General features: G+C 41.5%; 1 protein-coding gene and 1 long non-coding RNA gene across 5 annotated transcripts in view; both read right to left on the reverse strand.

The window, feature by feature from the left end:
- Positions 1–7,625: 7,625 nt before the first annotated feature.
- LOC114011465 (uncharacterized) lies at positions 7,626–9,878 on the reverse strand. Its single transcript, XR_003553365.2, has 3 exons — positions 9,357–9,878; positions 8,871–8,961; positions 7,626–7,762 (listed from the first exon to the last, which is right to left on the reverse strand). It is a non-coding gene; the product is annotated as an uncharacterized LOC114011465 (long non-coding RNA).
- Positions 9,879–12,379: 2,501 nt separating this feature from the next.
- The window catches only part of MAPKAPK3 (MAPK activated protein kinase 3), a 50,615-nt gene continuing 41,854 nt past the window's right edge, over positions 12,380–21,140 (reverse strand). The window contains exons 7-12 of one of the 4 annotated variants that reach the window (XM_055805001.1): positions 20,801–20,876; positions 20,498–20,622; positions 18,384–18,469; positions 15,677–15,757; positions 14,121–14,168; positions 12,380–13,166 (exon numbers count right to left, since the gene is read on the reverse strand). In XM_055805001.1, coding sequence (XP_055660976.1) covers positions 13,014–13,166; positions 14,121–14,168; positions 15,677–15,757; positions 18,384–18,469; positions 20,498–20,622; positions 20,801–20,876 — 569 coding nt within the window. In that variant the 3' untranslated portion in view covers positions 12,380–13,013. Of the gene's footprint in view, positions 13,167–13,380; positions 14,169–15,676; positions 15,777–18,383; positions 18,470–20,497; positions 20,623–20,800; positions 20,877–21,140 lie in introns of those variants that run through there. The other 3 variants (XR_008747364.1, XM_055805002.1, XM_055805003.1) reach the window with 3 other exon arrangements.

The following is a 21,140-nucleotide window of genomic DNA, read 5'->3' on the forward strand; positions in this document are numbered from 1 at the left end:
AAAAAAAGGCTGAGAATTGCTGCAACAACTCTGGTAGTTTCCTTCCTCTGCAGCTAAAACAGAAAAGTTCTGTTAACTTTCTTTCCTACATACATAGAACAAAGTCTTTGATTCCTCATGCAAAAAGCTAGCTTATGATTATTGGAACACTCTGAGAAACTAGTAAGCCAAATACTTTTACAAATAAAAATTTTGTGCAAGGAGAGGGACACCAAGAGGGCCACCTTAGGCCTCTGCCTTCATCTTTGTGGGAACATCAAATCAAACTATTAAACTGCAATTACAAACCACTTGACGTTTACTTGGCTCAAAAGACATCATTTTGTAATTTAGTGTCAGCTCAAACTTCATAGTGAAGGCATAACTTCAATCAAATGAAAAGGAGAAATGATCTGAATGAGTGCTCTGAATCCACTTCTCTGTAGCCCACCCTCCCAAGAGGGCCCGATCCACACATCTCTGTTTCTACTCTAATGCTCTGGGTATACTCAGGTGGTATTTCAGACAGTTATTACTAACGAACCTTATTCCTCTGTCCACACTTCTTCAGCTGTGCTGTTGTTACACCATTACAGTTAGCATTTCCTAGTCAATTTGGTCAGAAGAAAGACCAGCTGCAAGAAAAGAAGTGGGCATTCACATTAGTCTTGGCAGACTAACCACAGATAATCAGCTCAGGTGTGCCATCACCTGAGATGATCCCATTTGCAAATCTGTAGGATCATGGTGTTTGGATCCCTCAGGTTTCCTTTCTTCCTGCTGCTTCCTATTCATTCCAAATTACTCCTCCAATTTTTTCCTTTCAGTCATCTAAGAAAGCCAACCCTTTTGATCTGCTCTGCAAACCCTCTGTAGGTGCTCATCCCTTCCCAGTCTTCTATAGCCTCCAGGGAGCAACAAAACGGTGTGGTGAGGAGAACACATCAGTACTGCCCTGAGAAGGGAAAAGGTGCAGACAGGACCTGGAAAGTCTGAATGTAGCAACGGGCTCCTCAGCAGTCCTGTGTAGGAACTGCAGAGAAAACGGAATCAGAGAGCGTTTCCTTTCTATCTCAAAACTGTACATGGTACCAACTGCTTCTTTTTGCAAAAGCAGTGAATGAATTTCCATTTCTCATGGTCTTTGGGGTTGTCAGCCACACACTTGCTCCCTGGAGAAGTAGGTGGCACTACTTTGCTGCACAGAGAAATGGGAGGACTGACCTTAGCCTGTCTGCTTTGATATAAACCTTAACTACTCAGTTTGACTTCAGTTTATATATCATATTTTTTGCCTCCTGTACTGACCTAAATACTGCAATATTTGGTTTACAAACATGCCAAGGGAAAACTGGTTTTGCCCTTGCCCTACATGTCCTTTTCTCTTCCCAGTTTAGCATCTCTAATGTACTTCTTTTACTCATATTATAGAAAATATTTTTTCATATAAAATATTTTAGTCATTTACTAGAATTCATAATCTCATGAGTGAGCTTCATATCCCACTGTCTAAATGGTCAACATCGAATCAATTTATTTATATTACATTAAAAAACTGCAATTAAAAACCATATAAAATGCTGGTGCCTTGATTACTGTTTGTAAGGCTATTTTTTCAAAAAATAAGAATCCAGGCTGACAAGAAAAACTTGTTCCTACAGATTATAATTTATAAAATAGAGAAAAACCCACCTCTTCTGACATTCTTTCCATTCTACTGCCTTTTGCTCCAGCAGGCTATTTCCTCTGCACACCTGCTCTCTATCTCCATTTGTCTGATTAATTATCCTCACCTCTTCTCTACAGGCTTTGACAAGTTCCTCTGCCTTCTCCAGCTTAATCTTTTGCTTTGTGTGGTTTAAATCTCCACCACAGATATACTGGCTCCTCTCAAACTGAAATAACATAGAAACTACCAATAAACAGTTTTAAATAAAGTAAAATAAATAGCAGAACATGTTGGCTATATTCCAATTTCTGGAGAATTTATAAATTAAGTATTTTTCAGAGTAGAAGCTAGCTGAGGGGTTTAGGTTTCCGTGTGATACGTACTCCCATGGAGAAAAAGGCCATATTCAAAGAGATCTTTATGACAGCATTATACACATTACTTCCCTTAGACAACACAGAAACTATTACAAATTCAGAATCTAATATAAATGCTGAGCAGTACTTTCTATATGTGAAACTATCACATAGGTGCATCTCAGTTTATATTTTTCAACATCAGAGTTGCCTGGTAGTACATGCTATAATTAATTCTTCTCAGGATTTCCCCAGTTGTTATTCCTCTCTTGTCCTGCTTTCAGTTTGTTGACCCTTGGTGAAAAATCCCACTTTTAAGCTAAAACATACCTATGCTTCATCACTCCTGTAGTTTGTAATATGAAAACTTTGTAGAATTTTATTAGTAAACAGTTCAAAAGCAGATATATAATCTTCACAAAGATGGGTCTGAGTGTTCCTTGGGATGTTACAGTAGGAGGACCAAGAGGGGCTGGCACTGGAAGTGCACTTGTGCTCTGTGTTCAGCTTCCTTCTCTGCCCAAAACTCATGTAACCTTTCCGAGTCTTTCAGTTCCAGATTCTCAAAGGCCACTAAGTCCTTCACTGCCTTTGAAATCAGAGTAGTCTCACTATTCTACTTCCACTATTTCCTAAGACTGGTAAGGATTTGCACATGATTATGAGATGGGCATTTTAGAAAAAACACAGAGAGTATGTTTGGCAGCACAGAGGCAGAAATAGAACAGGTATTACACACCTGTGTGAAGCACACCATTCATCCTCCGTGTCTCAGAGGCAGAGAAGGTATGAATACTTAAAAGTAGTTTTGCACAGAAACATTTACAAGCAATGCATAGTCTTACCAGCAACCCTTTTCTTTCACACGTATCTAAACCAGCCTGCACTTGTTAGATGCCCGTTTGATTTATTTGCCCATCTTTAAAACTGATCCATTATTTACATTTAACAAAGAGAATCAAATCACATATGTAGGTATGGCGAGATGTGGGTGTCCTGACAGGAAGATTTGGCCTCAGATGTCCCACCTCCAGGTTTTTTGTTGGGTTTTTTTTTCCCCTCCAAGCATATTATTACTGTCTATGAGTCATTTCATTAATCCAGAGAGAAGGCTAGAAAACAAGTGAATAAACACCCTGCTCCACAACCTTCTGTCTGCATTGTTTACTTCTCTGCTAATGAATGAACAGCTAAAAACCAGAATTATCCTAATTGGGGACATTCAAAGGGCCATTATCTCCTCTTTGTCAATAACTGCTGCCTGGGTCTGCCAGTGATTACAGTACATGATCAGAGGATGATCTCTGAATGTTCACTCCAGGGCAGTGTAAATCATGGAATCACAGGATTGTTTGGGTCAGAAGAGACCTTAGTCCAGGAAAACAGTGGAAAGGAACACACATGCAAATCAAAAAGTGCACAGGAGTCTCTTATGTGGCCACACTTTTCCCATTAAAAAATGATTAAAAAAAGGTGTGAGAAACACAACAGTTGTGATGCTAGACACAGGACCCTGCCTCCAGCAGCACACGGTCAGGTCTCTGGAAGTCAGCACATGCTCCAAGCTCTGCAGTTCGCCCTGTGTGCATGGATAGGGCTCTTCATTTATCACGAATGTGGCAGGCAACTGTCAGAGTGATCCTATCTCTAGTGACTTGAATAAAGATAGAAGATGAAGGACTAAATGAGAAACAAATTACTGTAGACTCAGTTTAGCCCTCCAACACAGGAATTACAGGAATTCAAAGTCTAACTTCTGCTATCCTGGAGGCCTGGGTTTCACTCTCCCTTGCAGTCCCACAGCTGCAGAGGCAGATACAGGTGAACTGATGCTCAGTGCAGCCCACACTTCATCCCAGCTCCTTTTGGATGCACAGAATCAACTTTTTCTTGCCTCGCTCGAAAGCACAGACAGAGTTAAACCCTGGGACTATTAGTTCAGACACTGTAAGGTGTTTAACAAATCCCTTTCAACTTTCAAGGATAGGAATATCGCAGAGTTTCTTCATAAAACAAGTATTTAATGCCCACAGATAGCATTCTAAATAATGTTTGGATTACTATGAATTATTTCCAAAATAAGGCATGATGCTAGGTCTGCTTGTGCACTTTATATACTCTTTCTCCTTTGTTGCCACATACGCTCAATTTTGGAATTTAGCCTAGCATTTATATTTCTGCATTTTGGTGCATAGTCAAACATGCTCTGATCTGCTTTCAAAGAGAATCTATTAATTTCTATATCAAGGGCTGATGTTCAAGCCCTGAGCTAAACATACAGCCCAACAGAACACGAAATTCAGCATTTGGCCATCCCCTGATGATTTCTTTTCCTGTTCCTATTGTATAATGTCTCCATCACGTGAGCGGTATTTTTCCATTTTTGTGACAACTGGTTGCATACGAGGGTTTGTCCCTGCCAATCGCCACACAAGCAGAGGTGCCTGCTTAAAATACGTTCAAACACTTGCAGAAATTACCATCTACTGCCCTGCATCCTTCTAGATGAGAATGCGCAGCTGTCTGGGGCAGACACAAATATCGGACATCACTGGTCTCTGACATTGCCACAACACATCAGCTTGTGTCACCTGGGCTTCTCAGGACTTAGATGGGCAGACCACCTCCAAACCTGGTCTGAGCCCTGTCAACAAATATGCTGACATCTTTGTGCCTGGCAGCATTTCAGATCAAAAGTTAATATTTTACCAGGCTCCTTGATAGCTTGTGACACACAAATCAACACAAAGCTAGCGTTCAGCAAATAAAATAGCCCTTCCCTAACTCTCTGTGAGACTGTTTCAACAGAACATCGTTTTCTTCTTATAATCCAATTATTTCAGGAGAAACAGAACAAAAACCTGAGTATGATTTAAAAGCGGTCAGCCAAGGGCTAACCACCACTCCATCACAGGGTATTTTCCCCCACATCTGCCACACAGTGCAGCAGACCAGAAGTGGGGAGGGCTGCTGGTATCCCCGGCTGGGGGACTATGTTCCTGCATCCAGATGCCCCAGGTACGAGAGGTCCAGCCCTCAGAGCAAACGTGCTGCTCACTCCTGCTCACCGTTCATATTACAGGACAGGTTCTCATTCCGTGCCAATCTCCTCTGACATACACCTACTATGAGTGGGCCTGCCGTCAGGGACAGGGTGACAGGGTGACAGGCCATGATCTGCCAGGCAGCTTCCCACAAAACTGAAATTTCCTATAGAGCTGAGGTACAGCTACTGAGCAGTATGTACAGACAACTAACTCAACGTCCTTTTACCTGACCTGCCAGGCCCCATCTGCACATGTAGAATAAAGGCAATTCCAGCCAGAGCTCTTCCTCACCACCCCTCTCCTCCTCCTCTTTGGACTAAGCAATGTCCAGTGGCAGACAGAAAAGAGATGACAAAAGACATGAATCCAGACATTTACTGGCAGTGAGAACCTTACTTTAATGATGCTGTGGGAAGAAAAAAAAGTGAACGTGACAACAAAAGCTCAGACTGAACTTTTTGAGGTTTTGTGCCAGCATATATATCTCTCCATATGTAAATATATATTTGATTTGTACTTCTGAATTGAAAGCATTTGGGCCACAACATTTGCAATACTTTCACATATACTAAACTTTACGATATATGACTTCAGAGATGTAAGCACACAGAATCACTTTTGACATGGAAATCATCATCATACAAAGAGAAAGCTACCAGGTCTGTCTTTAAATAAATAATTTTTGTTATGATGGTATTTCTGATTAACAGAAATTTGAATTAAATTTCTGCTTTCACATATACAGGAGTTAATTCTAATTAAGCAAGCTCAAGGTTTTCAGTTGCCTGGATAGTCCTAATTAGATTCTTCCACATTATTACTTCAACATATGCGATCATACATGCATACAAATATCAATGTTCTTTTTATCAAATATGAACTTCCTCTTCATATTTTCACTGGAAATAAATACCTGAGGTTGGGAACTAAATCTGCTCCAAAGGGAAATACACAACCTCAGGAATCCTACCCAGAAAAGTTTCAGGCTTAAACGAAATGCTTTAAAATTTATTTGCTTTAGTACAGAATAGCACCACCATTTAGGTTTCATATAGAAATAAAACTTTTTATATTAGACTGTAGTTGTGGGAAGAAAGTTTGACGTGTATGTGTGTGCACACAAATGACTGTAGATAAGCTATGAAAGTAAACAATATTAACAAAGTAATCACTTATTATTACTGAGTTCCTGTTAGCCAGCCATATAATTGTTGTAACTTGAGATGACGGAAGCTTCAAGTGACAAGCACCAGATGCCTTATGACACAGTTGTGTACTTCTCAATCTAATGATTTCTTACTAGACAGTTGTTCCAGGATCCTCGAGGAACAGCTTAAAACCTGACTTTGTGCAGGCATGACAAATTAATCAAGAAAACATCTGATAGCTCTCCTGAGTGCCAGCCAAGGTCTGAGCTGGATGCAGAGAATCCATTATGAAACAAGGAGGCAGACCTAGCTGAGTCACTTTAAACCAGGAAATTCAACTCCTTCCTACTCCTTAGATTTAAAATATCCTATAGCAAAAAGCTTCAATAGGATTTTTTTTTTTTTAATGTTTTGGGAAGAAACTGAAATTGCAGTCAAATCTCTTTAAAGCAAATACTCATAACTTCCAAGCAGTATAAAATACATCAAACTAACAAAATTAAGAAGAAAAAAATAAAAGGATTTGAAGGGAAGAGAACTAGACCACTTCATTTCACTCTTTGTAGTTAAGTAAGTATTCCACATAAAGACGTAAAAGTCAGGAGGAGGAAATAGAAGTATTTCTGCTCTAATTGGCTACTTGTCAGTGAGATAATGTACAACCACCACCAAGAAATTCTGGAATAACAGTTCTATGATGCAGGACACGAGCACCGTGCTTTACACAGCTGATTGAAAAAAAGCTTAAATCCCATGGGAAATAGGACTTTAAAGCAAGATAATTTCCTAAGAAATTTAAAAATGTTTTGTTCTGTATAAAACTGAGAAAAAGCAAAGGTTAAAACACCCATGCAGGAGCTGAAAGAGCTGATGACTCCACTTACACCCCTCCATTTACTGCAGCACGTTGGGTAGGAGAGATGATGATGGAAGAAGTGCATCAGCCTCTGGGAGGAGTCTCAGTGAGGCAAGCATGGCAGAGCAGCTCATCACACCATCAAGCAGGGGACTTCTGTGATGCTGAAGGGAGACCAGCATCCTTTTGGGTTATCTCTAAAGGAGGCACCCATAAATATTGGACAGTAAACCCACAGCCCATTCTCAAACAGGAAGAAAAAGTATTAAGTTCCAGCTGGGTTAATTTCTTTGTGGAGGTCTTCTATTACCCTCAGAGGGATATTGTTCCTGCTGTTACTCATTGCTCGGAACTTTCCTCCTTATCATTTTACATACAACGTAGTTTCTTGTTTCTTGCCACGTAGTGGGATTCCTTGAAAATCTTCCAATACTGTACACCACAAGAAGTTCAGAAATAAAAGAAGAGGTGGTACAACTGTAACTGAGCCAAAAGAACCCAAACACAAACATTGCATCATGGAACATGGGCCTTGAGACAAATAATTAGATTTTTACTCAAGACAAGGGTCAAACACACAGTGATAAAGTGCAAGATAGAAATGCAAAATGTCTGAAAGCAAAAAAGAAAGTTAACCTCATCTTGACAAGGTTTCTGCAAGCAGAAAGGGAGTTCACTCAAGCAGCTTTGGGGGAGCAGAATTTAATCTGCAAAGCATATTTGTTCAGTTATTAGTTGCTCTAAAAACTGGGCCACTTATTTGGTATACTAAGAGCATTTACTCAAAAGTCTCATTTATAAACATCAAGCTGAGCCTTGCTTTAGACTACCTCAGGAAAAAAAAAAATGGAGCCTGTAATGTATATCCATCTTTAGGGAAACATAATTATTTCTGAATTCAGGAACTGCTCTGGGCTGGAGCAGCAGCTAATATCCCAACCAGAATTTCCTTGATCATTACTCAAGCAGCAGCATTTTTGTTTTAAAAAACCTTCCTTCTCCTCCCCCACCAGTATTCCTCTTCTAACACATTCCATTCTAATTTTAGTCTTTTGAGAAGTTTCTTTTCCAGATCAACCCACTCTTTTCCACATTTAAATAATTTTCATTTTTTTTAAAGAGCTCAGCTTTAGCAGATGTTTCAGTAGCTAAGCAATAAGAAATCTCTTGAGAAAATCTTCCAAGTTTCCCAAATGGATTAGCCTGGAAATTTTGGGAGAACAGTATTAGGCAAAATAGACATGCCATTTAATTTCAAAACTGGAATAAAACTCTCAAGATAAAAAAAGACAAAAAGAAGCTCTGAAAAAGAAGCACTTAGCTCACTGTTAACAGATAAAGTAGGTGCAGCAAGAGACACTTGTTACACCAGCAATACTGGTAATTAACCTGAATGCACTAAAATTCAACAGAAATAAATCTGGAAGCTTAACATGGAAGAAAATGATGCAACACCTCCATTTTTTTTTTTTTTTTAATTTTCAGCTTCATTGCAGCCCCATGACCAAGAATACTAAGTGGTTTGCAACCATGGACTAAATAAGTACATTGCAGTGGCTAACGGTGGACAAACCCCAGCATGCTGTCAAAGCGGCAGAGACTTCACTAGTAACTTGGGCCAGCAGTCCCACACAGCTAAAACATATTTATTATCAGATCTGGAAGCTGAACTGAAGCAAGGTCAAGATATCTGTACACTACAAGTACCACCCCTCCCCAGACAGAAGATAGCCTGGCCCTTCCATGTCACCTCCAGCTATTTGAAAGCTGCACTTTTTCTCTTTTGGCTTCTGGAAGCTAAAACCACCGCAGTACCTTTTTGCAGTCTCAAGTAGTATGAGGAAACTTGTATGACGATGCCTCTGTGCCTTTATGCAGTTAGAGCAGACCTGTGACAGCTTGGCACCTGGTAGATTCATGAGGCAGGAAATTTTGAAGTGAATTTAATGCCAGGCATCATTTACAGATTTACCAATATAGATGTTCATCTACAGCCACAGGGTTATCTTCCACATTTCCCTAGAGTGCAGCAAGATCCTCCTTCTCTAGCAGTGAAAAAGTCTAATAATAAGTTGAATCTATCCTGCTACATCTGCACAGAGGTAGCACTTGCAGTAAAAAATAAGTTGGAGCAGAATACAGCAGCAAACTTTCTTATCTTATTCTTCAACATGACATATCATCCCCCATTTCTACTCACTTTGCCTCATCAAATACATCTAACCACACAAGACTAAAAAAAAAAATATTACCCCCCCCTATTTTAAAGTTGTATCTAATACTCAAAAAGCATTTTCTTACCCAGTGCAAAGATTTCAGGGAAACATTTCTTCAGCAAATGTTATTACCTAGGAGTGCTCTAACTGCAGTTTTCTAGATGTGAGATGCATTAAGGATGTACCTGTAGTAAACTTACTTCTTGTTAGCTTGCAAGAATTTTTGACTATTTTTGTTTTCTTTGAGGTTTCAAGTATGTGTTCTCTGCCTTCCAAATTTGCTCCCTTGTCTTCATCCTGTTTAGGCTCTCTAAAAGAGAATTAACTATGTTCACTCTCAGCCATGCCAGCTCCACTACTGAGAACAGCCAGGTGAAGAGGGGAAATACTGAAACAGGAAAAAGAGAATCCGGTATTTCCACAAAAAACTCTCTAAAACATGTACTCTTGGAAGAAAGGAGTTCTCCCACATATAAATTAATTCTCTGCTTGCCTTCACTCCCTTTGTCCCTGTGGTTTGTTAGTGAGTGTGAAAGGGCGCTGGTGAATGAGCTGGGGTGCATCCCCAAGGGCAAGTTTTCCTCCCATTAAGTACAGCGGAGCTGCCTCCCAGGGCTGACTTCATGCTTGGGCTAAGCGTGCAAATAGACCAGAGCAGCTGGACAAAGGTAGAGCAGAGGTGTTAATCTGTAACACAGGTTTCAAACAGTACATGTAGTCATGATTACATGCAAGTAATTAAAAGCTTTGGCTCTCTCCTCCTCACTAAATCTTCCTTTTCTCAAAAGCGCCTTTGCCAAATAAAGACTGAATTGAAAAGAGGACGGGAAATTAGATCAAACCGAGTACGTAGCATTCCCATTATCCCTCACGTCAGCCAAGTCAGAAGCGGTTACATAATTGGGCCTCTAGACTCTAGGCAGTGAAGTGTTAAGAGAGAAAAAGCAATCCCAGGACTGCATGCTGGGTTTGACAAATAGAAAAACACAGAAGTAGGACAAGAGCTTACCATTAATGTTAGTTTTTAATTGTACCATGTCAAAAAAAGGGTCATCATATGGCACACGTGGTCAAAGAGGTAAGAAAGTGTGCAGTGCAAGAAATGGAAAAGTGAGGGAGGGAATTTTATCTGCACTCGTGTACGCGATTGTGTGTGAATCAGAGAAAGTGCACTTGAGTGAGCAAGAACGCATGTGTATGAGAGGAGTACAGTGCAGGGAAATACAAGGGGAGGCAGCGGCCCATAAGCAATTGCTATGAAAAGGAATGGGGGCGGGGAATTGTGCACAGTCCTTTTATAGCTTCTGCTGTAAAAAATAAATAGACCTTTTAATCTGTGTTCTCCTTGAAGCCTTCTCTATTGACCATTCATTTCTTCTTTCCCTTCCCAGCTCTTTAACTCTTCTATATGGTTGAAGAATATGCAAATGCATAATCAGTTCTGTAATAGCCTATCCTTTCTAAAAACAGGCTATAAATTTGGATTCTAAGCAGCAGATTCTAAAAAGACTATTATACTGTATGGCTGGGGGGAAAAGGCAAGGCTCAAACACCACCACTAGCACACCTGGGTTCTTTGTACCGCAGCGGGGCCGCAGCCCGGCAGGAAACACCCTCGGCACAACGCGCGCACCTACCGCGCCGCGGGGCCCGAAGGGCGCAGCGCCCGTGCTGGCACCGGGCAGTGCTCCCTGCGGGCGCTGGCGACAGCACCGACGTGCCACAGGCCCCAAGACCCCGCAGCTTTCAGCTGACGCCAGCTACCAGGGCTGGGGAGCTCTCGGGGAGGCCGGGGACCTCGGGGCTGGTGGCGATGCTCAGGCCGGTCCCCCGCGGCCCCCAGCACTGCAGGGGGGCGCTGCGGCCAGCAGGGGGCGCCGCGGGGCCGGGGGACGCCGGGCGGCGCAGGGGCCGGTACGCACCGCCGGGGGGGCCGGTACGCACTGTCGAGGGGGGGCGACGAGCAGAGCTCCCTGCGCAGGTCCCCGCAGTTCGCACAGCTCCGGCTGAGCCGGCCACGCTTAGCACAGGCCCAGAGCCCGCCCCTGCCCCGCCGCGCTGCGGGAGGCTGCGGGGTCCGAGCGGGCGCGGGTCAGCAGCTGCGCAGCTCCCGCGGCGCCGCCTCCCTCGGCTGCAGTGGGCACGAGGGCTGCCGGGCAACACCCGCGTACACCCCCACGTCTGCCGTTCTGAGGCCCTCAGTCTCCCGCCGGGCTTTACAGAATTCCTGGACGTTGTCTGTGCAGGGCGGGCCGCCAGCACTCTTAAGTCCGAACCCGAGGAGATGGTGCTGTCCTGCCTGAAGGGACCGAAAGCTGAAGGTGCTGTGCCCGCATGCATCACCCATCACTCCAGCTTCTGAACTGCTGCCCGGTTAAGACTGGAAACCCACAGGAAGGAATCGGGCCCAGATGGGCTTTACAGTTCCCCATGGAAAACTACTCAGGAAGAGATACCATGTCTCAGAGCTCCAGACCAAACTGACAAGCAAGGCAGCACCAGCTGGAAACCAAAAGCTCCTGCTCAAACTTTGGGCAAGACAGAAGCAAACACATGGGTTGTGACAGTTTCAATACCATGCTACCCCCAAGGCAGCCAGGACATAACCACATCATACACAGGTTGCTGTGTTAACTGGGTTAGTGGGAGCATGTATCACCCCGATGGGCACAGAGATGGGAAGGTAGCAGTGATGTACATAGCACCCTCAAAAATTTGGATAGCATGGGACAGAAACTTGGATCTGGCTCTAATCCCAGCTGCTGCACCCTGAACACATCACAACTATTCATTTGTTGTATTATCATTTACAGGTAGTGAATAACACTTGCATAATTTCTAGGAGTAACACGATAAAATATACTGGATGTGCTATAATCATAGAGATGCTAGATAAACATGAAATAATTTTAAAACACATCTTTGCAGAGACTGATACTTAAAACAAAACCCTTAAAAAAAATCTTGAAGTTGGGTAGCCTTTGAATGTGGACATCACTGAACACTCACTCCCCTTCTCCCCTTTTCCATCACCTTCGACACAGATGTACTTGCAAGGCAGTACAAACTCTGCAACATCTCAACAAAACCAGGGGTGACAGGAGGAAGGAATGTTGTAACATGATTTATTAAAATCAGTTTATAAAACCCTAGGACCATTTCACAAAGGAGAATGGAGGTCTCATCCAACACTGTGAAGATGGGAACAGAGCTCCCCAGACACGGTCCAAAGCCTCATATTGATCCTTGTTGGAGGTAACAAGATCTAGGTGGCAGTCAGATTTGACGATTCAGATCCTGTCTGGAGCCTTGTTTTCCTTTTTGTCTTTTAACATTCTTCCGAGCCTATTAACACACCAGTACTCTGTGCGCCTACCTCAAAGCAGTTTTTGTCTGCATCACTGGAAGCACATAATTTTCAGCCTAGACTAATAATACTTTCACAAATATTTGTGTCACCTCAACTTAAAAAAAAAATAATCAAAACACAGCGAGAGGAAATATTTTGATCACAAAGTAAAATAAACTAGCAAACCAAGGCTAGAATCTCATAAACCAAGAATTAGAATAGGAAAAAACCAATGGGTGGATATCCTTATAGGTAATGTCCCTTAGGTGGTGAAAATCTTTGGATCCAGAAACACTGACAAAAACACCGCAAATGAAGTAGCATCCTCCCCCTCTCTGACCCCAGGAAACAAATCAACCCCAGCACCCCAAAATTTGCTACGATCAGCACATCTTAGGCACAGAATCTGGAGATAATTACCAGAAGGAATGCTGGCAGACACCAGGGTCCATTCAGAGAACATGCATTTGCCACTTCTTCCTGAATTTCAGAAGTGCCTCTTCCAGAGCAGTCTCTTGTATACAATTGCATGTCCAGTTGCACGCCCTAGAGGTTGTGGATCCAAAAGGAACAGTAATATTCTCTGCAGGATACTTTCAACTAATTAAATCCTTATTAAAAATCTTCACATAAAGTACCATTTAAATGAAAAACATTACAAGAGAGGGCCCGACAGTGGCATTGACGTGACACAATGGTTACAGTTTAGAAAACGTACATGTTTTCAAATGAGATTACATGACAAACTCAAACCTTCAAATGAGACCACATGAAGACTTTATGAAAATGGAAATGTATGGATGCCTTTTCCTGTAACAGGAATACAGGTGACATTCTGTAACTATAGGAGCTAAGTTTGGAAATATTGACTATTACCAATTCTAACACGAAATACTGTCCAGATGCATACATAATAGAACTGCACCTGTGCTACTCATATAAAGAGCAGTGACATTTTTCTTCTTTCTCAGTACTCATGTTTGAACTACCAAAACACTCCTAGCAGAACACTTGGCATTTTCTCTATTCCCAAGTTTTAAACACTAGCAGAAGTTACTTTTGTAGATGGATGTTAAAGCTTCAGTGCATTAGTATGCTGAGACTGACTCCTGCTCTCTCCTCTTGTCTGACACATTTAAAGCCAAAACAAAACCCCATAACCTTTCTGGTATTACTGCACCTGCAACAGAGTCATGTCATATACATTAGCCTTTAAAAGCAAAGCCCTGATTCAAGTTATAAAAATGTAATCTTTCACACTGCTCACTCTTTGCAGGATAGCTTCTTCATGGTCTCATTGCCTTGTGGTACAGACTGAGTTGATCGCACTTATTTTAAATTGTTCCTTTTAACGTTTACCCTCCACCTACAGGTCCCTGGCTTCTCTTCTCATTGGTTATTGCACCCTGGGGCTGCAGAAGAGGCACCTGACTGCTTCTGCTTCTTACGGCGTTTGTTCAGGAGACGGTTGTTGGATGTTTTCAAGTCTTTGATTTTCACCTGATCATAGTCCACCCTCATGGTAGCCAAAGCACTGGTCATCTCCTCCTGAAACCAAGGAAGAAATTTATTGAAAACCCTGAAGCAAAAAGCACACTACTACTCCAACACTACTGCAGGAGATGAACGTACAGAAAGGAACCCTCTGTTACACTACAGCCAGAAATAGCTGAGCCCTTTCTGCTGCATTGGACTATGACTAAAGGCTTCATTCTAGTGATGGGCTCATTCAGGAGGAACTATTCAGACAGTGTTTCATATGTGAGCATGCAAGACCACACTCCACTGGCCTAAATTCCACCATGTCCCTATGCCCAGCATTTCTTACTGGCTGGCTCTGGGCCTTCACCAGCTACTGAGCCTGGGCTTCTTATACTAGACTCAAACCACTGCTTTCCTTGCTCTGTCACCAAACTAGGCTAGCAGGAACTAGAATAAAGAGTCCATACAAAGTTGCTTAAAATTAGGAGCTTCGAATTCACACGCTTCCTTAGCTGGGATTAATGTTTAAATGCAGGCAAACTTAAAACTTTTAAAGAAGGTTGTGAACAAAAATCTGCTTAAGTAAATGTCTAGGCATTTAGTTCAGGAACAGAAAACCGATTAAATGTTACGGGAATGTTGGTGGCCCAAGGGAATACCTCTGCGACCTATACATAAACATAGCACAAACATAAGAAGTTCTCAGAAACATGGAGATGAAGAAGGCTAAGTGAAAATTTGACCTCTTTTGACTTGGGAGGAAAATGTTGCCTAGGTCCTATGAAATTTTACTATTACATAGCTCAACATCTGAGACTATACATCAGTAATTTAAACAGAATCAGTAATCTGTAAAATACACTATAGAAATGTTGCAATTATCAAAACACAAAGCACTAAGTGCAGAAAATTCATCATTAATTGTAAATGCATGCCCGTGTCATAAAGGCCAGCAGGAAAGAGTTAAGGCTTGCATACAACTTTTAGTCTGCCCTATAATTTCACTGTGCAGGGAGCATTCAGCTGCCATTACTACAAACAGGAGGTGAGGCACCTGGTTAGATTAAGGGAAAGACAGATATGTTTATCCCCACTCTCACCAAATGTCATAACAAGACAAGGCTAAGGTATTTCATGGTGTTTTACAATACAAGAACAGAGTAGAAAACCACAATGCAGCTTAATCCCTCCTGCCCTGTCCCCCTAGATTTTCATCATATTCTTCACTTCACTATAATGAACCTGAAACTTCCTCAACACTGTCCCTTCTCCTCTGTGGTTACATACAGTGGCTCAGCAGGTAGCATCATTAATACCTTTGATCATAAATATAATCTTTGTTGATACTTGGCACAGCTGTAAGGCTGTCAGATGAAGCTCAAATAGCTTTTTTTTTTTAAACAGTTACCATGTACACTACTGTTGTAACCAAGACTGTTAATGCTTCCCTTGTTTAACACAGTTGTATTCAAAATAGCCACAATCTTCAAGGAAATAAGCAAACGCAGAGAAACCAGCCCATCTAATCTCTTATCAGACTTGACTTCAAGAAATCTGAACTACAATTGACTCACTTTAACTTCATCCCAGTGGTCTTTATCCTCTTGCAGGACCCGTGCAGTATGAAGAGGAGTTGGTGGCACTGCCATTGATCTCTGAGAAAAGGGAAAAATTCTGAAAGAAGTGTTCTGCAAAATCAGGTTTGGGAAGTGACTGCTTGCTCTTTTATGTGTATGCAGGGCATAAAACTTTATCTAATGTCCTTTGGTGGCCCTCATTATTCATGCTTCCAATCACCCCACAAGCCAATTCATGTGTGAGGTAGAAAAGGACTTTAGTCCCCACATGACAGTATCTTTAAAGAACAAAAGGAGAGAAAAATCAGTGCTGAGTTTCTTTCACTCTGCCCCCTTCCAGTCCAGCCAATAACCATGTGCTAGGTAAATTTTTATGTACATTTTAGATTTTAACTGTCATTTCACTATTCATTACTCAATGTTTTAAAGTGGTTAATCTGACCTTTATTTTGTGGGACCTTTTCTCGTACATATACATTAACTGAGATTACCAGTTTATCAGATCAGAAGTGTGCCCAAAAGAGGAAATTATACTATTATTCAGACTACGGGACAGTTCAGAACACGGTGCATTGTCTGAGATGCTCTTACACACAAAATTGAGATCTATGCTCACCTGCCACAAAAGATCAGTAAATACTTTAAATTAGAATAAGGTACAATTTCTAAAGCACAAGGCATAGTTCCCTAGCTAAATTCAGCAAGAATCATGGTATTTCTTGCCGGTCCATAACCCAAACTATAATTTCATTTGGATATTCTACCTTCCTTATGCTTTCTACCCAAACTTGCTGTCTGCTGCTGTGGGATCCTACACCAGACACAGCTGCATGCCAACAAAATCTAGGGAGATCCCTCCACATATCACTGTAAAAGAAGCATTACGTTGGAAGCAGTGCTTACACTACCAGGCTAACAGAAGCACTGCAATAGTTACAGAAGTGGAAGCAGAAATCATGACTTGTGCAGCCTCTGGAAAAGGACCCTAGCTGGCCAGGGTATAGTTTTATTAAGTACAGCTGGGATAAGAGAAACGGAAAACCAGCAGAATGGCTTTAGTGATGTGCCTTAGCAGGTGTTGAAGATGCCCTCCTATCTGCTGTGAGCTGCTACTTGTTAAAAAAAAACTCCTTATTTACAAGCTAACTGGAGGATTATGTGCTACACCTAAACTGACAATTTTTGCATAGTTCACAATAATACTTCTGCTATCCATTTATCAAAAACAATAAAAAAAGAAAGGAAGAAAAAGGAGAGACAAGCACCCTGCTCTGCTGTTTGTGCAAGGAAGAACACAGACATTCACTATGTTGGTCTTTCCCTCTCCCTCCCTCTGCCTCATGGGAAAAATACATTCAGCAGAAAAAAAATGCCAATCTGCAGCTCCTAGAGCATTCTTCCAGGAACATTATCTAGCACAGCTCTTTGGTGCAGTGGAGTCTATAGACCTTGTCTCTAATCTCCTCCTTATTAATTGGTTATATGCATATTTCAAGTGACATGTGTCGCTGTAGGTGGTAGCTTCCTTAGCTATTAGGCACTCATTCTGTGAAATTCATCGCCTGCTGACTTCTGAAATACCTCCTTCTTGGGTGTTCAAACACTTAAAGCTGGAGGTATTTATTCCAAACATGATTACATTTTTGTTTGGTTAAAAAAGACTTAGAAACATTGTCTAGGTTCTGTTCTAGTTCTACAGAATCTCTGTAACCCCAATTTCTCAGCTTTCACAACTCTAAATGAACACATCCATTTACTTCATCAGGATGCTACACAGCTATTTTTATATGATTGTAAGGGCTTTCTGATCTTCAAACAGGCATTAAAGAAATGCTTTAGTCATGCCTCTGTTTCTGCCCCTTCCTCTGAGGATCAGCATAGACAGAGAAAGCACTATGGGAGAAAAGCGCATTCTACAGTACAAGTGATTCTGTTCCTGGCTGATGATTTTTTGGGCAGTGAGAACAAGACTGGTGTCTTGACAAGACAAGACTTTCAGGCCAGAAATGTGAGAAGTATAATCTGCTATTTTGAGTGACACCTACAGAGCAGAGATGATATCCTGAAACTCAGTCTGGTAACTCCTGAGATTCTCGTCTCGTTTGAAATATTAATATTATATTATTAGAGTATTTTTTCCCCCCCCAAAGAAATATTTTTAAAGGAAAAGTAAATTCAACCAAGTCACAAAATGAAACCTGAACTGGGACCATTAACAGCTCTGTGTACCACCCTATCTGGCAATCTCCTACTGGGTACTAAGCTGAGACCCTTGCTCCTCCCACACACATTTCCAAACAAGGATAAGAATTCCCACTAAGCACAGGACTGTGTTCACACTAACACAGCTATGCACAATGGTGCCTGGGACCACTAATAATAGCTCTTTTTAAATCCTGCACTGATGAAGTAAGTACATACAGTTTATTTTTATATTTTTAAAGAGAGTAACACATGCATATGCTGCAGAGTCAACAGTGACTGACTGCTCAGAGAAGATACAGATACATTCAGCTTTTGCTTCCAAGGACACTGTTGTGGGTGTCTTTCTTTATGTGTCCTCTGGTAACACCAAGAAGAATTGTGGTTCTACAGGCAGATGAACTTCTGTTAACAGTAATCATCATCCTTCTTTTGCTGTGCTATGTGGAGCTACATTAAGATCTGCATGTAAGAATTCATGTTGTAAATATATGTAACTCACATTAATCCAAGGGTGATTCATAAACTGAGAAACTGTCATCCTCTCTGTCGGGTCTGTCTTCAGTAAATGGCGAATCAGTTGTTTGGCTGAAAAACAACATGGCATGTTGTAGTCTACTACTGTGTTCCCAAGTCACCTTGAGAAGAAAGACCTGCTGAATGAAAAAAGATAATTTTGCAGAACTCAAAATACCTACCTATTGCTGTTATCATGTTAAGAAGCCATGTACAGTGAGGTAGGTTACGATGTTTAACGAGTCAAAACATGAAAACATCCAGAACAAGAGGTAAGAAGGAAAGATGAAGGCCTGGGGATTCCAGCTACGCTATCTACACCACCAAACCATTTTGAGAGCAAGAACCTGAGAAAAATAGAAACGTGGGAACAGAAAGCTGCCAAGCTGCCTGTCTGAAAGATGGCAACAGGCTTGGCATTATGGGCTGAATGAATGCATAAGCTGATGTTTTAGGAAATGACAGAAGACAAAAACTAGCACAGGCTGTGGAAAAAAAAGGACAATAAACTTTTATTTGACAACTGAGAGGCCACTAGAAGGACAACAAAGTCAAAGAAATAGATTGTACAAATAGGCTTTCTAGCAGTTTCTGAGAACATGGTATCTGCCAAAGCAAGAGTACTAAGTAACGGAGATATGATGAGAGTCTAGACAAGAGTTTCATTAATGCAGGTGACAGACCAGGAACACTGCATCCAAGGGATGATATTTAGAAAGATGTTCACATAACTTCCTTGGGGGAACCTAGAAAAACTTCTGAGTAAAAGTTCTCTTTTAGAAACATCAAATGCAAGACAACTAAATGCTTCTAAGAAGCTGCCAGAGATATAAGCTGAGACTTTAGTTTGTTGAGAGAGGCTGCAAAGGAGTTTTACAGTAGAGATTACTTGAAGTCTAAAATGCACAAGGGAACAAAAGCAGGGGACAACAGAGCCTGTTAAGGTGGTTACAAGAAGCTGGAGGGGAATTTAGAGGAAGTCTCCATAGATGATGCAATGATGCAGTAATTAGATAAAGAAAATCATGACAAGAACAGTACAAAGGAGAGCAAAAAAGCAGTCTGCTACGGTGCCTGATCAGCCTAAAAGAGCACATGTAAACTAGGTGACCTTAATAGGTTTAAAGGTAGAAGGCACCTATCTTCATTCAGGCAAGCATACAGAAACCCTACAGATTTTCCAAGTGCATGTCCTCTCGCCAAGCTCTCCTGGTGTTTTGATAACTGCTGTAAGATGAACAAGACCCAAGGCAGACAAAATATTAAACCAGAAACACATAAGCAAAACACCTTCCTCATTAATGTTCAGTAGTCTATGCTGCACAAGCAGCCATGAGATCCAATGAGGGGTTAAAATGCCACAGATGACAGTATTATCCAACTATAACTTGTTATTGCTAAACAGGAGACAACAGCATGCTAGCAACAGCAAGATAAAGGGCTTGTTAGAAAAAAAGATGTGCCCAGAGGTTGCTGACCTTTCCCTCTAATATGACAGGCAGGTGAGACTTCCAGCTTATGGAGACTCTCAGAATAAGAGGGAACCAAAAACACCCACTTTCAGGACACTGGTTTGAACCCATCCAGGCCACAGCTGAACAGCAGCAGCTTTTGGTCAATGACTTATACAAAATGAATTGTTGACCTTGATTTAAGTGGTGGCTGGCAAGTTCACACATCACAAAAAACTAGCATGAAAAGTTGCCATCCTTGGCTGTATCACCAAGGAGGGAAAAGACTGAATGAGTTCTTCAGACAGTTTGCCTTTCTTCCAACTCAGCCTGCATTGCAGCTGTCCTGGCAGTCTCCTTTCTCGGGATTAAAGACTTGTTTCCAGAGGGTTTAATCTCAGCATTCACTAGTGCTAGCTGGAATTTGAAAGAAAGTTTTCATCAGTCCTTTACTTTCTGTAGTACCTAGGTTGCTGGCTAGTATCTGAGTTCCCAGTCATCCTCTGTAACACTTTACAAAAAATTAATTTAAATTCTAAAAGAAAGGGAAACAAAAACTAAGACAGGCTTTTAGAAATAGTCTCTTGTAAGCACTCCATCACTGCACAACACCATGCACACACTCATCAGTAGCAGTGAGCATTGTTACCTTCGTCTGACACTTCAGCCCACTCTGGATTGGGAAACCCATACTGTCCCATCCGAATTCTTCTCTTCATCCCTGGAGAAATGGCTTGACCAGTGTTTGAGTAGAATGGAGGGAACCCACAGAGGCTGTTAGAGTGGACAAAAGAACTCTTTAACTAGGAAAGCCCTTTCATCTCTTAAAAAGCCCCATACAAGCTCATATTCCTGAGCAGGTTGCATGATCCTAGTGACTAATTACTTGTAAGAGCAGATTTAACAAGATATGTCTGTTTTCTATTAATCAAGCCTCCTTCCAAATACTTACAGAATATATGTGATGACACCCAACGACCACATGTCACACGATTTGTCATACTTCTCAGGGCCAAGGACTTCTGGAGCTGAAGAAGATTAAACCCAGAAATTAACAGAGTACCAGATATTTTCTTTCCTCTCCATCACCTTATAAGTAGCAGCACACTTCATCAACAAATATCAGAGGCATTAAAAAAATGCAACTCACTGTAGGAACTGGGTACTATTTTCTATTGACAAGTTCCTAAACACATCTAATGTAGCTTTAAAGAGGAGGAATGAAGCTGGCAAAATGCCCTACTCTTCACCCTAGTGTCTCTCTGCTCAAGAGAGTACTAAGATTACAGAAA

This window comes from Falco peregrinus, chromosome 5, assembly GCF_023634155.1.
Source record: "Falco peregrinus isolate bFalPer1 chromosome 5, bFalPer1.pri, whole genome shotgun sequence".
Taxonomy (NCBI): domain Eukaryota; kingdom Metazoa; phylum Chordata; class Aves; order Falconiformes; family Falconidae; genus Falco; species Falco peregrinus.